The sequence below is a fragment of the Oculina patagonica genome, chromosome 2 (assembly GCF_052425735.1).
Source record: "Oculina patagonica isolate OP01 chromosome 2, crgOcupat, whole genome shotgun sequence".
Taxonomy (NCBI): Eukaryota; Metazoa; Cnidaria; class Anthozoa; order Scleractinia; family Oculinidae; genus Oculina; species Oculina patagonica.
The window spans coordinates 32558859-32573432 of NC_135759.1; the positions used below are offsets into that span (position 1 = coordinate 32558859).

The window sequence follows — 14574 nt, forward strand, 5'->3', positions numbered from 1 at the left end:
TTATCAAAAAGAAACATTCACTATTTATACACATGAAAATTGCATCACTATTCAATAATAGCGATTTGATACGGCTGAGCTGCGCGCCGTTATAGCCTAAAGACTCGACTATAAGCCGTTATATAAAATAATCATCCTTCTCAGATGTTAAGTATGTGAAAGTAATTCAACTTGTTAATTGTCATTGGCAAGAAAGGCGCCTCGACAAATAATAGATTTGTTCATCCAAATGAATTGGGTCTCCCTCCAGAATCCTATAGTGTGAGCAGGCTTCCCGCAAAGTGAACCCGCTGACAAGATAATTTTGTAGCATATAATATGATGAGTGACAGAGTTGTCCATCACATTCCATATCGAATTTGTTTCAGTCATGTTTGTTTATGATTAGCAAGACCGTCTGGCTACTTAGCTCGTGACGCTTCAAGTGCGCAGCCAGATCACTCGATTTAACCCTAGCAGTGCTCATAATATTCGCGGCGAAGACGTTGCGATGTTTGCTCGCACTTTTGTACACCAGAAGAGAAAGATGTCGCTCACAGACAGCAGAATTGCAGATATGATCGGTAAGACCTCTGCTAGAGCGTGTATTTCAGCTTGAAGTGATCATTTCTTGAACATCTTATCAATTGATGAGACATTCGCTAGTTTAAATCTCCATTCTATATACTGTGTCTGTTCTTGTGTTTGGAAGTGTCCGGTAAAAGCAGGTTTTATGAATTTCTGTTTAAACTGAGTAAACTATACGGGAGACTTTTACGTGTTCACTTAGGCGGAGAAACCAAGGTCATTCGAAAGGGAACCTGGGGCACACACATAAAAAAGTGTCTCAAGTTAAGTTGTTACAACCAAGGCCGAAATTAGCGATTGCCATTTGTATATCCAAAAACGTTTCGGTCATAAAACTCTACAAAATGACGTAGTAAAGGTCAGTAGTCCACGGCATTAAGGATCATTTCCCCCCGTCACCTAACTTGTGGAAACTGCTTTTCAATTATCTTCTTGATTATAATTAATGTATTTTTAAAGAGTAATGCTGAAAGAATGTTAGAACATTCATTTAAAACTAATAATGCTTGAAATCTTGATTCTCATTACTTATTTTGTGCATTACTTTTTAATGTTAGTTTTACTTTTAATGTCAGTCCTAATAAGACTAATAAGTCCTAATAAGAGTTTGGCGAATTATCCGCTACACTTGACGATTTTCTGCTTTTCTCATCCACCTGTCTTTTGCCAGTATATTAGATTTGGAAGTGAGAAATTAAACATTAATAATTCTTATTACTTCTTATTATTACTTATCAAAGCGTCCAAACTTTTCGTCGTATTTTTTGTATTCTTCTCATAGGAGAAAATTGGGGTCAGTCAACGTGTCCTCCATCTTAATTTCATTCCATGCCTACTTTAAATAGTTATGACACAGCTGAGATATAGCATGCAAATTCTCTATACTGGCCTTACTAGTTTACTGAGAGAATTTATTTTAACATTAACATTAACTATCAATTTACCACGATTAGAAAATGGCGCCCGTATTTACATAGCCTTATACAAACACGAGAGGACTTCAGGGAGAATTGGAAAGTTTGTTTGAAAACTAGCCGCCGGCAAAGTTTGAATTCTTCCCCAAAATGTTTCTCGAGTGTTTCAATCAGGCTATGTAAATATGAAGCTGCTTTTGTCCTATTTCGTTTGTGAACAAGCGCAGCCGCCTCCTATTTAAAAAGAAAAAAAGTCGCACGCAGGCCATATAAATCTTGCAGCCAGAAATTAATGCTGAGTATATATATCAACGTTGTATTATAAAGTTTTCACACATGCAAAGCAGTCCTATTCGTCCCCAATGGGTTCTGCAGCCCCGTTTCGTACGAGATTGTAACGTCCTTCTGGAAATGCAACTGAATTGATTAAGAAAAGTAGCACGTAAACGTAATCACATGATGTACATTTTATGGAAAATAATAGTATCGCAAGGCTGCCTATTAAGTTTTATACAATGTTGTTAGTAAGGCAAGCGTATAGATCTTTGGACTTTCTTTGTCGAAAGAAACATTTTGGTTGTCTGTGATTTAGGACCGTGTAGCTTTATTTTGTGAAACTGGACAGGCTTTGCTTGTCGTCGTGTTCAAATTTAACTTGGCGACCGTATTATAGAGGTGAAATACAATAAACTAGCTCAGTGTGGGACGTCCAAACGGTGAATAGAGGTAAAGCTGCACAGAAATTAGAGGCAAGTGAATTCCCTGAACTTGTTAAGGGCCACTTTATAAAGGCTTCAACTGTACAAAACAAATAAAATAACAGCAGCTTCCTGTTTACATACACTAATGCAAACACTTGAGATAGTATGGACGAATTCAAAGTAACTTGAGCTAAATTAACAATTGTTTATGTAATTCTTAATGGTTAAATGAAGTTATTGTTTATTCATTTCATTTATATTTATCAAGCACTTCATCTTTATCGATGTTGATGAATCCGCCCCCACGTTTAATGGGCTTTAGCGCGCCAGTTCGTTTAGTTTATCTGAAGCTATTTCGCCTACAAATTGTTGTTACTGACAAAGACTCTTTCGACGTGTAAGTAAGTAAGTTGCCTTTATTTAAAAACACGATTTGGATAAAAGTTTAAGTTGTGGGGTGGTGTAAATTAAAATTATTAAAATTTAAAATTTTTTTTATTATTGTTTTATTTTTTTTTTTTTTTAAAATTATTAAAAATAAAAAATTTTTTTTTTTAAAAAAATTTTTTTTTTTTTTTTTTTTAAAAAAAAAACGAAAAAAAAGGAAAATTTTTTTTTTTTAATTTTTTGTTGAAAAAAAAAAAAAATTAAAATAAAAAAAAAAAAAAAAATTATTTTTTTTGGGGGGGGGCGCCTTTGACAGGGCAATATTTTATCCATAGTTATCGTATGTTCAGTTTATTCTTGGTGTTCTGCTTTTGTTGGCTGCAAACCATAAACGTTGTCACTGCTCGACTCCAAAATGTCAGTTTGACGGTTTGGTTTAATACACTGATGTACTTCGTTTTAATCATTGATCAACTTCTCCGCCGTCTCGCTATAAGAATTCATTGTTTATTATCAGGGGTTTCCAAACAATTAATTAATTAGTTAGCTCTGTATCTGCACTCCATAAGTGCTAGATTATCGGAGCAGTCCATGTATACATTCACGGACTGTCGGGCAAGATGCGAAAAAGTTAAAGAGAAAAAAATGGCTTCGAACACAGACTGCGAAGGCTTGACCTTGCGGCGATGATTGAGTCACTTCCAAAAAAAAACTGCACTGGCTTATCAGGGCACGTTTTCTTGTTTCTGGTCTTTCTGGACTCCAATTAAAACAACAGTATAATTATTTTTTATGTTTTCTTTAGCACGCCTGATTTAGGCAAGATTCTCGATTAACAAATTGAATTTAAAATTGGCACCGCTTGTTCTTCTTTCAAGAGGGCCTCACAACACGACACAAAGGATCCCATAGAACTTTAACAATAACCAAGTTCGCATACCACCGCTACAGCACAATACCTATATCTACAACATCACAAAGGAACTTTTGAATCCTTCCAAAACAAATAAATCCACCAGGATCTCAATAGAATTCCACAGAGACATAGCTATTGGAAGCCGGCGAAGCAAAGCTCCCTGCATTGAAAGCAAAACTGAATGGCAATTAATCATGTCACTTCAACCATAGCTTCAACGACGCTTTATTAACTCTTTTCGCCGCACAAAGTCGAATGTATATTGACGCTCATGCAAGAAGAGACCGCCTCTGTTCGTCTTGTTCAAAGTCCAAGCACTCAAAGTTTCAACCCAGAGGAACCACGCAGGCGTACTTCGCGTGTTCTCATAAATCCTGGTGAGTAAATAGTCTCCGAGTTATAAGGCGCGCAATGGTTCGAGTTATTGCTCTGTTTAAGCCACTTTTGTTGTCTGCAAACCAGTTCTCAAAAATACTTATTTTATCTTAAACCAACGCAGTTATGAGTCAATATATGGCGTTCTGAGCTATACCTTCTACAGTCTATATTTTACAGCTGTCCGATGTTGAAGGTTATCAAACGATAGCCTCGGAAACTTTAACTGGGTGTTCATTCTAGGTAAATGTGGCGTCATTCCAAGAACAGAAGTTGAGTACTCCAATATTCGCGACTATTTCGTCCGAGACTTATGTTATACTTAAACATTCTGGACATATGCTACGACTGGGAACCTTGCAATTTCAGTTTCTGATTGGATTGTTGTCAAGCTGAAATGCGCACGGCCAAACATTCGACCTTAGTCCTACACGACTGCAGTTATCCAGTCAGACGTAAAATTCACACATAGTAATAATCAGGCCAATGGCAGTACGTATACGGAAAAGGAATGCGCGATCTAATTCCTGCTAGCCAAAAAGTTGAACCATGCACCACTTTTCTACCTAAAATTATAATTGAATTTGCACCAAATAAAAAACACAACTGCAGTGATCGCCGTTTTTTCGGCAAAGCACGAAAGACACTCCGTCTTTGCTCGGTTTGACGATCTTTTGCCGAGAAATTCGAACATAAAACACGGACAAAGATGCATTGCATGATTTTGATATGATTTCTAGTGTTGCACGCAGCCAAATAGAAAATTGGCAAACACAATGCACGAATAATCGTGGCTCGTTTTTAGCATTTGAATTAATGTCTACCTGGTTCTGTGTAGTTGTAAGGGGTGACAATATCTTTAGGGCTCATTGTAACCAGTTCAGTCATCTAGAAAAGATATTCTAAGCGGGGATAGGACAGCTCAGTTTTGTTGCGCATCAGGTGGCCGAGTATTGTAATTTTAGATTGTTAGATTTTTACCATTATTTTTATCCTTGTTATTGAGGGCCACTGTCAGTTACTGTTATGTGTTCACCCTCTTAAAAGTTGATTATAATTATTATTATTATTATTATTACGTAATCACGAAGCACCCAGAAACCAAAACCTCGAAAACGAGTGCTCAGAACTCGAAAACAAAGCACTCACCGAGAACTAAAAGCAAAAACGAAGCACTCAAAGCTCGAAAACTAAACATCAATTATTCACACTTAGTAACTCAAAAACCAAGCAGATTCAAATCTAAAACGAAGGGCCGGCCGTATGATCTGAAACGTTTGATTCTCAACCGAGAGCAAGGTCAAATAAGCGAGAAAATTAAGGGATTTGACGCACCGTCGAAGTGTTCGATGCTTCTAATGGAAGCTTTCACAGCCCTTTGTAGGGCGGCAGCTTTGAAAAAACATTTGATGCATAGAAACTAACGTTTGTCACTGGAGTTTTGTTTTGCCACCTTTGATTGAGTGATTGGCCCTAGATCCCAGAGATTTACTTACTTTCTTTTCATTTCTTTCTTCTCTTTCTTAATCAAATTTAAGTGCTATAATACGCCGCGGCGGCTTTTTTTCAATAGAAGAAAGAAAACAACAACAACAAAAAAAACAAAAAACATCCGGGACCAAGGTCAAGTTTTACTTTGATCATAAGTACTCTTTTAGAGATTTAAAATCTATGTTCCCTTGTGCTCCACCCAGCCGAATGAGCAATACTAAACTCGTTACAAGAAAATAGTGGAAGGTTCTGGCTGCAATCGAGTTAATAAAAAAAGACTGTATCAAACACAACATGTGAAATGGAATGCGAAATTTAAAAAGAATACTGATAGATACACAATTATGAAATATGGCACAGCAAGCAAAATACCAGAATAAATTAATGCCGAATACAAAAAGAGAACTCAAGATGGTAATAATGCCTTTAAGATGGCAATGTGCGTGTGACGCTCAGTAAGAGGTGGCTTATAATCATAAGAGGTTTGGTTTCTCCTATGAGATTTATACAATAAAAGCTATTGATAAAACACCTCTATTATAAAACGTTTATTCGGTCATATTCCATTAAGATCACACTTCATCACCAAACAATTTTCACTTCGCTGATGCTCAAACAAATTCGATGTAAAATGTCAGTGCCAAATAACAACAATTCCGTTTAGAATCCTTGTGCTTTGATCGATTGATCGTTGCTTCCATTCTGTCTTTTAGAAACACGATGACGTGTCATTATCTACACCTACATTGTAGTAATTGGTGTTACGATGATTTTTCGGGTACGTGTATGGACATTTAGAGGATCACTGGTGGATAACGCACTAAAACAAGGGGATGGGTGAAGAAAATATAATAAAAACTACAATATACGGAAACATTTTGGTTTTAGTGGCAGTATTAGTTAAAAGGAAAATATAGGGATTGGGGGCAAAAAAAGGGGGGGTAGCTCTTGAAAGCATAACTAGTCACTGCTTCTTTCTTGGTAGCGGAAGGTCCAGGACGCGGACCAAAGAAGGGAACGAGTGGTTGCATCAAGTGGCGACATGATCCCCGATGGTAGTAGGGATTTATTAATGGAAATGAAGACTTATTATACGGTCAAGCTTTTCGAAGGTTGAAGATATCTTAATTCGTTAGCGAAGGAAGACTCACCGAAAAAAAAATCAAATTTTTGCCACAAACAAAGCTCGATTAGGTGAACTGAAATTAGACAAGTGCAGTGACAGAGAGGTGGAACATCATGTACGCCGGCCACATGATTCACACGGGAAGATTCTAAACGGATGTTTCTCTCACGATTTCAAACATGTTGTAGGTGTCAAAAGTGGCCTAAAACTACAATAATGAAAAAATACCTACAAAGTCGCATATGGCCGATCAGAAGATCCAAGGAGGTCGAAGACAATGTAAGACATAGCCTCCCAAGCAGTCGTTTTTAGAGGCGATCAAAAACGACTGCGACGGGAGGCTAAGGACGAAGACAAGCAAGAGGAAATAGCCTGGAAGCGAGATGTAAAATTCGGGCAGATTGCAGCCGGATAACAGAGAATGGACCAGAACTGATTTGATTGATTCTGTTACTCGAAACAAAACTATATTTTACGTTATTTCGCACATTTTTAGTTTTTTCTACAAGTGCCAATGAAAATATACCAAGCATAAAAAGTAAACAAGTAATTAAAGAACCAGATCGAAGCATGCTAACGGTCTTTTTTTGGCGTACAGCTGTATAAAATCAAGAAAAGTCAAATCGGCCGATTTACCCTCACTATCTTTCATTCAGGCAGTCGCCAGCGAAATTTATATATTTTTCCTAGCTGGAAGGAATTTTGTTTTCGAGAAATATTTGCAATGATTAAAATTTTTCAGTCCATCTTACAGTTATTACCCAAAAGGCATTGCACAAAAAGCCAATTTAAAGCATTTGTTGACAACAGAAGAACCTTTGCACGCGCACGACCTTATGTAGCACACGCAGCGTTGGTCGTGCGTGAAAAGAAACATCGTGTGACAGCGATGCATAGTTCTGTTAGTCTGTGTGAATTTTAACGATAACCTGAAGAGGTTGAAACTTCAGTCGTACGTAATGTGGTGTTATGCAGTGTACCTTAAACCAAGGTTGGTAAATGCCATCAATTTGTTTCTCCTTATTCTCAGAAAACGGCTTTGTAGCTGTTTGTTTTGTGAACAATTTTCTGTTAGAGAGCATCAGTGTCAGTGTATAAATTAAGTTTGTTTTGGGGATCAGCAATTTTATTATTATTGAGTAAGGTCAGCTGAGAACATGGTTTGGCTGAACAGATTTCTAAGTCGACCAGGGTATAACGTCGTTTAAAACAGTTCATTTCGGCCACCCACAATGTTCGATCATGACCGATTAATAGATATTCTGAGTGAAGCACCCCTTATGGACGTTTCTTTATGTTATGCCACTTTTTTTTCATTAAATGCAATCTTGCATAGGAATTAAACGGAGTAAGTCCAGCCCATGGTAAGGGTGCAAGCTTTTTTCCACCGTTTTGTTATTTTTGATTTCATGATTTCAAAACACCTCAGCCCTCTTGGAATGATCTGCATTCAGTTGCCTGCAGTTGGACCCTGCATCCATTAGTGTGAAAATTACATGTTGTTTGATTGAGACAGACAAATAAACAACATCGTGCCAGACGCACAGAAAACAATAAGTAATGATGCACAAATTTCACTGTACCGGACCGTCATAACATTCTTTCAAGCTTTTATAAAAAAAAGTAAACTGAAAAATAACTATCACAGCTCAAGAATTCAGTGATTGATGGTATGTCTTTGTGTTTTTAACAGTAACAAAAACGTCAGGGGCACGGCAGATGACCCTCAATTCGGCTCCCAGCATTTGATCGCAGTCCAAATAGAACTGAAAATTTATTCGGTTTCGTGTTTCTTTCTTGAGACTGTATCCAAGAAAAGGATCAAGAAAGGATCAAGTTGGGAACACTTCGTCAGAAATTCATGTACTGTTGTTAATTAAGTGATGGAAGTGCTCGGTGAACCATTAATCTCTTTAGTGTGTTTCGTCAGGGCTTTTACATCTTTTGTGATTCGAACACGATGGAAGATTCTAGAAGGAATTTGCCGATGCGTATCGTAGCTTCAGGTTGATATCGATAAACAAAGTATTCATGATACGAAACCTAATCGGGTTGTTGAGCTTGTCGATAAACACTTTATCATCCATTACGATCAGGTGCTGTAACGCAATAAGTCAATGTTGTTTTTCTGCAGAATCGAACAGAAAGTTCTTCTTGTTGAAACTGCTAAAGCTACTTAAGGCTAGTGGGAGTTCTTTAAAACATTTGTATTTTGATCTGTTAAACATGGAGATTAATGTATTCCCACCAAACTCAGTTACTGTACTCCACAAAAATGAGAATTTGTAAATTGTTTTCTTCTTTTTTCGATTTTAAATGATATCATATTAAAATTACCATTACCTTTTCTGCTCAGCATTCTCAAACCAAGTTTTAATTTCAGTGAATACTTTACATAGGCTATATATTCATAAGATCTTCTTGTTTTGATAGCCATCGCTAATTCAATCATTTTCTTTAAACTGTTTGAAGCGGTTGCTTTGCAAAAAGAACCAGCTTAGATTGATAGCTTCGATGTGAAAAGATAAATTGTTGACGTGCTTAGACTTGATAAAGTTCATAAACTAAGGTGCTTTTAGACAATGTATACCAATCCTGCACAATTTAAGACCCCTGGAACACTTTATCAAATTGAAAGGAACTGACTACGAGCCGTTATTCTTAAAAAAAAAACGAATCTAGAGTACACTATATTTTTTTAGTACTGAATGGAAAGAAATACGTTTCATATATGTAAAATTATTTGATTTGTGTTCTCTGAGAAAGCATTAAGATATTCAAAGCTCTTCCAGTTGTAGGGTAAATTCATGCTGAGCCCTAAAAAGCATAGCTAATACAGTTTCCAAAATTTCTTCAATCACCCCAACTTTTATAAAATTTAAGGAATTAGATTTGAAAACAAAAGAAATCAAAGGATGGGATAAGGTTTGTTTTGCAAAATGAGCATACGTGACCGACGCTTTCCCTGATTACTTTCTTGCCTAAGACACCTTAACAATAACAGTCGATGTTAAGGCTAATTAGTCTGTCAAGTGTGGGAAAATTTAGTTACTGCATACAATCCTTCGTTAACAAGACGAGTAAGCATTATTGTTACATTTTGCGCAAAATTAATTTTAAAATCGGTGCAGAGTTAACTTCCCTTTTACTTTAGGAGCCTGACCACAAAAAAGATTTAAGTGAGGCCATTTGAGTTGCGGAACCGGTGAAATCACGCTTCAAAGAGCAGAGGCAATATCGCCTGGCCTGTTAGCTTCTGTTTTCAAAAGTTCTTTTTTGACATTAAATGTAAAGGGGTTAAATACAACACAATGGGGCTAGCTTTTCTCAGTTGGTCTCTAGCAAACTGAGCGTACCCATCCATCATTTTCGCACAGGTAAAAAAGAAACGGCGAGTATTTCAACACATCCGCTTCTTACAGCGGTCAAAAAACGCAAAATAATCGGTGCTTAACCGTGCATGAATGCACTTCGACACAAAACCTTAATTTTTTATCGTTTTGTTTTTGTTATTAATCAAATGCATTTCAATTGTTTTGTCTGACAAGGACTTTTGTAAAGTGACGGCGCCGCTCCAAACGGATTGTGTTATATACGATTAGCAAATAAATGGCTCGTCACTTCCCTCGTTGACAAAAGGACACGTTCTGAACCACTCAAACGCTTGGATTGGCAAGAGTTAATATTTAAACCGGTGATGCCAAAGTGTTGTTTGCTCGAGTTGAAGCCGTGCATGCTATCGGAATGATAACAAATTCTTTTCTATTACGGGTGATTGTTAAGGTGGTGAGTATTATGTATCGTCTGTGGTTGAATTGTGAAGTTTCCGTGCAGCATCAAAGACAGCAATGCACAATGCCAATATCCAACTAGGTACAGGCGGCTCTTTGTGAAATAACTAACACGTATTAGCCTTGAAGACCTGTTGCTTGTCGACTTGCTGGTTATTCATTCCGTTCGCTTTGTTTTGTTTACAGGCGAAATGGGAGCAAGCTTGAGTACACATGGCGCTATCACGTTAAGACTGAAGAAGAGAGACATAACCACTCAAGCAGCGCCTGATGAAAAGAAGAACGAAAGCGACCAAGAAGTTTCTTATTCTGGGGACAGCGGAGTGCAAAATATTTCTTCAACTCACGTCAAAAGTCACACTCCATCAAAACACCGTCGAATCGTGCTCAACGTGTCGGGATTCCGATACATGACTTACGTGAAAACGTTGGAAAGATTCCCGACGACTCTCCTTGGAAATAGAGAGAAAAGGCAACAATTTTACGACGGGGAGCGAGATGAGTATTTCTTTGATCGAAACATTCAAGTGTTCGAATTAATTTTGTATTTCTATCAATCAAATGGCCGATTGGTCTGCCCGCCGGAACTCGCACCGGAGATTTTACTGGAAGAGGTGCAGTTTTTCGAGCTTGGAGATCACGCTGTAAATGCCGTTAAAGATATCCTGAACGAAGATGAACCTCCAGATAAACCAGTGATAATGCCTGAGAAAAAAGCACAAAAGTTTATATGGAAATTATTCGAATTTCCTGATTCGAGCAAAGCAGCGCGCGTGTTAGCACTGTTGTCTGTTTCAGTAATTGTGGCGTCGATAGTTGTCCTATGCATAGAAACTCTTCCCCAGTTTATTGTTCTACCAGAGGACGAGTTTGATCGAAATGATACTGCCAAGATGCAAGAAATTCGCGAACACAACAAGTTGGCGACAGCGGTGAAACACTTGTTCGGACAGCTTGAAATCGCATTCATAAGCTGGTTTACCTTCGAATATCTTGTGCGATTGATGGCTAGTCCGCAGAAATGGCCGTTCGTTCGATCTTTCCTAAACGTGATTGATTTACTCGCTATCTTACCGTTTTATGTCGAATTGGGGCTCAAGAACACCAACCAGCAGAATTTTTCGCTAGCGTTTCTCCGAATTCTAAGACTGGTGCGAGTGTTTCGTATTTTTAAACTTTCCCGTCACTCTAGCGGACTGCAAATTCTCGGACTGACGTTAAGAAAGAGTCTGCGTGAACTCGGACTTCTGATATTTTTCCTGGCAATCGGCGTTGTAATTTTCTCTAGCATGGTTTATTACGCAGAAAATGGCGCCGATGAGACCTTATTCCAAAGTATCCCGGATGCCTTCTGGTGGGCTCTTGTTACCATGACAACAGTGGGCTATGGAGACATGTATCCCAAGACGCTTTGGGGTAAGCTTGTCGGGTCCGGATGTGCTCTCTGCGGTGTGCTCGCGATTGCTCTGCCTGTGCCAGTCATTGTCTCGAATTTTGACGCGATTTACAAAAAGTACCGAAGTAGAAAGCTGAAGCAACAAGGCCTGCAAGATTTGGAAGACGACAAGAGTAGAAAAATGAGTTTAATGTATGGTTCTCGAAAGACTTCTGAAGCTGTAATGGCGAACAATGGTCCCCGAGAATCGGACGAAATCGAGCTAAAGTTGCTGAATGAAAAAGAACGCTTGGAAGAAGACATCAATGATGATAAAAGAAACGGAAATGTTCTTCAACGACAAGAGAACGACGACGACTCAGAGAGCTCGTGGCAGTCTGGCTTGACAAACGGAAAGAAGAAGAAATCCCACGAAAAAGACCTCGATGTTGACCCAGCAAATCCCTCAGAGTTCCTTTCGCTGCTGGAAGAAGAACATTCGGATTTCTCTAAGCTAGATCAAACAAATGTTTGAAGGAGTCTTTTAAGATGACATTTCAGTAAAAACCCATTTCATTTTTCACGTAGATTCATTTTTTTCCGACACAAATTATTCCGAAATTTAACGTTCCTTGTTTGAGCGGGGATCGTAATAGGAAAAATTCATCCATCTGGTCTAAACTAACTTCCGCGGGCATAGAATTGTTAAAACCAATACAGTCAACTCTCGCCTTGCGGACACCCCGCCATTAAGGACACTCGCTATTAAGGACAAAATCCAGATCCCCGGCGAGTAATGTTTGGCTGGAAATGACTCCCGCTATTACGGACACTAAACGACGCCCCGAGCGTGCCTGCTTTAATGAGAGTTGACTGTACATCTAAAACAGACAGTTTTTTTACTGGAGAGGACATCAAAAGTAAAGGTCTAAAAGGGGCTGTGTCACGGATTTGAGCCAAATTTAGTCATTGGAAATGACCATCAAATTCGGTAAAATATAAAAATAACGTCTAAGAACAATGAAGGAATGTTTTAAAACAAAGCAAATACAAAAGAAGTTACGGATGGCTAAAAGAGACGAAGATTGAAACGGACTGCAGTATGGGTTTATAAAATATTGTTGGGCTAAACAGTTTTTAAAGTTAGTCTCGTTTGCTTGAAAATGAAACATTAAATTATAACGCCCGGGAGATATATTTGGTTGCAACGAAACTATGGTGTTTTCATTTAGATCCAGAGAGGTAATTTCTTTTCAAAAAAATAAGTTTCGTAGCGAGATTTCGGCAAAACTTAATAAAATAAACTTAACTCAGCCGTGACACAGTCCCTTTAAATAAGGCGCCATTTTGTTACTCAGTGAGCTACCAAATGACACTGCAGGCAAGCTATGTTTTTCAGTAAAACGAAAAACATCAACAAACAAAAAACAAAAGATGATAATATTTTTCGTCATAACACAGCACACATCACTAATTGCGTGAAGCACTATTTTCATAAAACGATTGCACTTGTAATTCAAATTTTCATGTTATCAAAGGTGAAGGGGAAGAAGAGCCAAGGTGAAGAGTTGTACAAAAAGGACAGTTTTTAAACAAAGCATTTCCAAGATGTGAAAATGGTTATTTTTCTATTTATAAATTACGGTTCGTTTTTCTACTCCAGCAATAATTTTGTAAAATAATTTAGCTCACAGCACGAGGGAATCATAATAGTGTGGAAAATTTGCTTTGCGAGTAGTGTTATTAGGCACAAATTACTTTAATATGGATCTAGTTCAACTTTAGCTTTTGGAACAGTTTAAATTGCACAGTGTTTGAGAAATAGTGACCGTAACCGTGCAGGGGAAGGGGGGGGGGGGAGGGGGGAGGGGAGGACAAACGGCAACCTTACTGCGGGTGGTCACGTTGTTGTAAAATTAATTTATGAAGTATTTTTGTAGCACAGAACCGAAGAACACTATTTTTTGAATGATGGAATTTGAAAGATTAAAATACCACTGTTGACAGAAAAGAGTGCACTTCTGCCTTTTTCCTTTCGCCAAAAACAAAACCAGAAACACTTCAATCGCCCGCGGGCGATTTTTGATAAGTTACGAGCGCCAGGCGAGTCATGCACGAGTGAATTCGCAGGGCGCACACGATTGCGGAACCCTCGGGCGTTTCGACCTCGTGTTCGTTGTCGTCACGGACTACTAAGGCCCGGGTTAAAGGTCGTACTGTTCACGAGTCCAACCTGTTGCAGACGTGCTACTACCGACGGCCGGAAATGGTCTGTTTAGCAGGCTACTTTAGCTTTTCCTCATTGGCATTTAGTTTGGCTCATGAAACGATCCATGGTATTGGGACTATCAACGCTGTCGTTTGCAAATACGTGCTCTCGCCTTTTGCCCGAAACAAATAGGCCTTAATATCGCCGTTTTCGACGCCATTTTGACGAGTTGGCAAAGCGGGAGAATACAGTGTCTGAGGAATCGACGGAAATCCCATGAATCTGGAATATGAACTGAGAAGAACAAGAAAGAAACGAGGAAGGATGAGATGGGCCAGAAAGCGCAGTGACGTCCATACATTGTCATATCCGCATCATTGACGCGGCGCGGGAAAATAAGACAAAGATGGAATAAAAACGAACGACCAGCAGCAGCGCCCATCAACACACAAGTGTCCAGAAATAGAGATATGCCGGGACCCAACAAACTGTATTCTACTTGCTTGCCTACTCGTCAAGATGGCGTCGAAAACCGTGATAAGGCCTATTACTGCCGGAACAAATATAAGAGGGGATCTTTTCTTAGTCAGATTTCTAGAACCTCCTCTCCGCTTTGTGACTGGACTCCGTTGGTCAAAAAGAGAAAATTCTCTTTGAAAGCGACGACACAATCCAAGACCATGATAACTTAGCTTATCTCGAGCTAATTGTTCAAAATTAGT

General features: G+C 38.5%; 1 protein-coding gene across 5 annotated transcripts; it reads left to right on the plus strand.

Moving 5' to 3' along the window:
* Positions 1 to 416: 416 nt before the first annotated feature.
* Positions 417 to 13657, plus strand: LOC144644207 (potassium voltage-gated channel subfamily A member 7-like). 5 transcript variants are annotated; one of them, XM_078503637.1, is made up of 2 exons: positions 417 to 563; positions 10455 to 13657. In XM_078503637.1, exons 1-2 carry the CDS (start codon positions 491 to 493, stop codon positions 12176 to 12178), a joined length of 1797 nt encoding a protein of 598 aa, XP_078359763.1. In that variant the 5' UTR covers positions 417 to 490; the 3' UTR covers positions 12179 to 13657. The 5 variants fall into 5 exon arrangements, with proteins under 5 accessions (XP_078359763.1, XP_078359768.1, XP_078359765.1 ...); XM_078503642.1 differs by lacking the exon at positions 417 to 563 and adding an exon at positions 3827 to 3862; XM_078503639.1 differs by lacking the exon at positions 417 to 563 and adding an exon at positions 7326 to 7468.
* Positions 13658 to 14574: the final 917 nt, after the last annotated feature.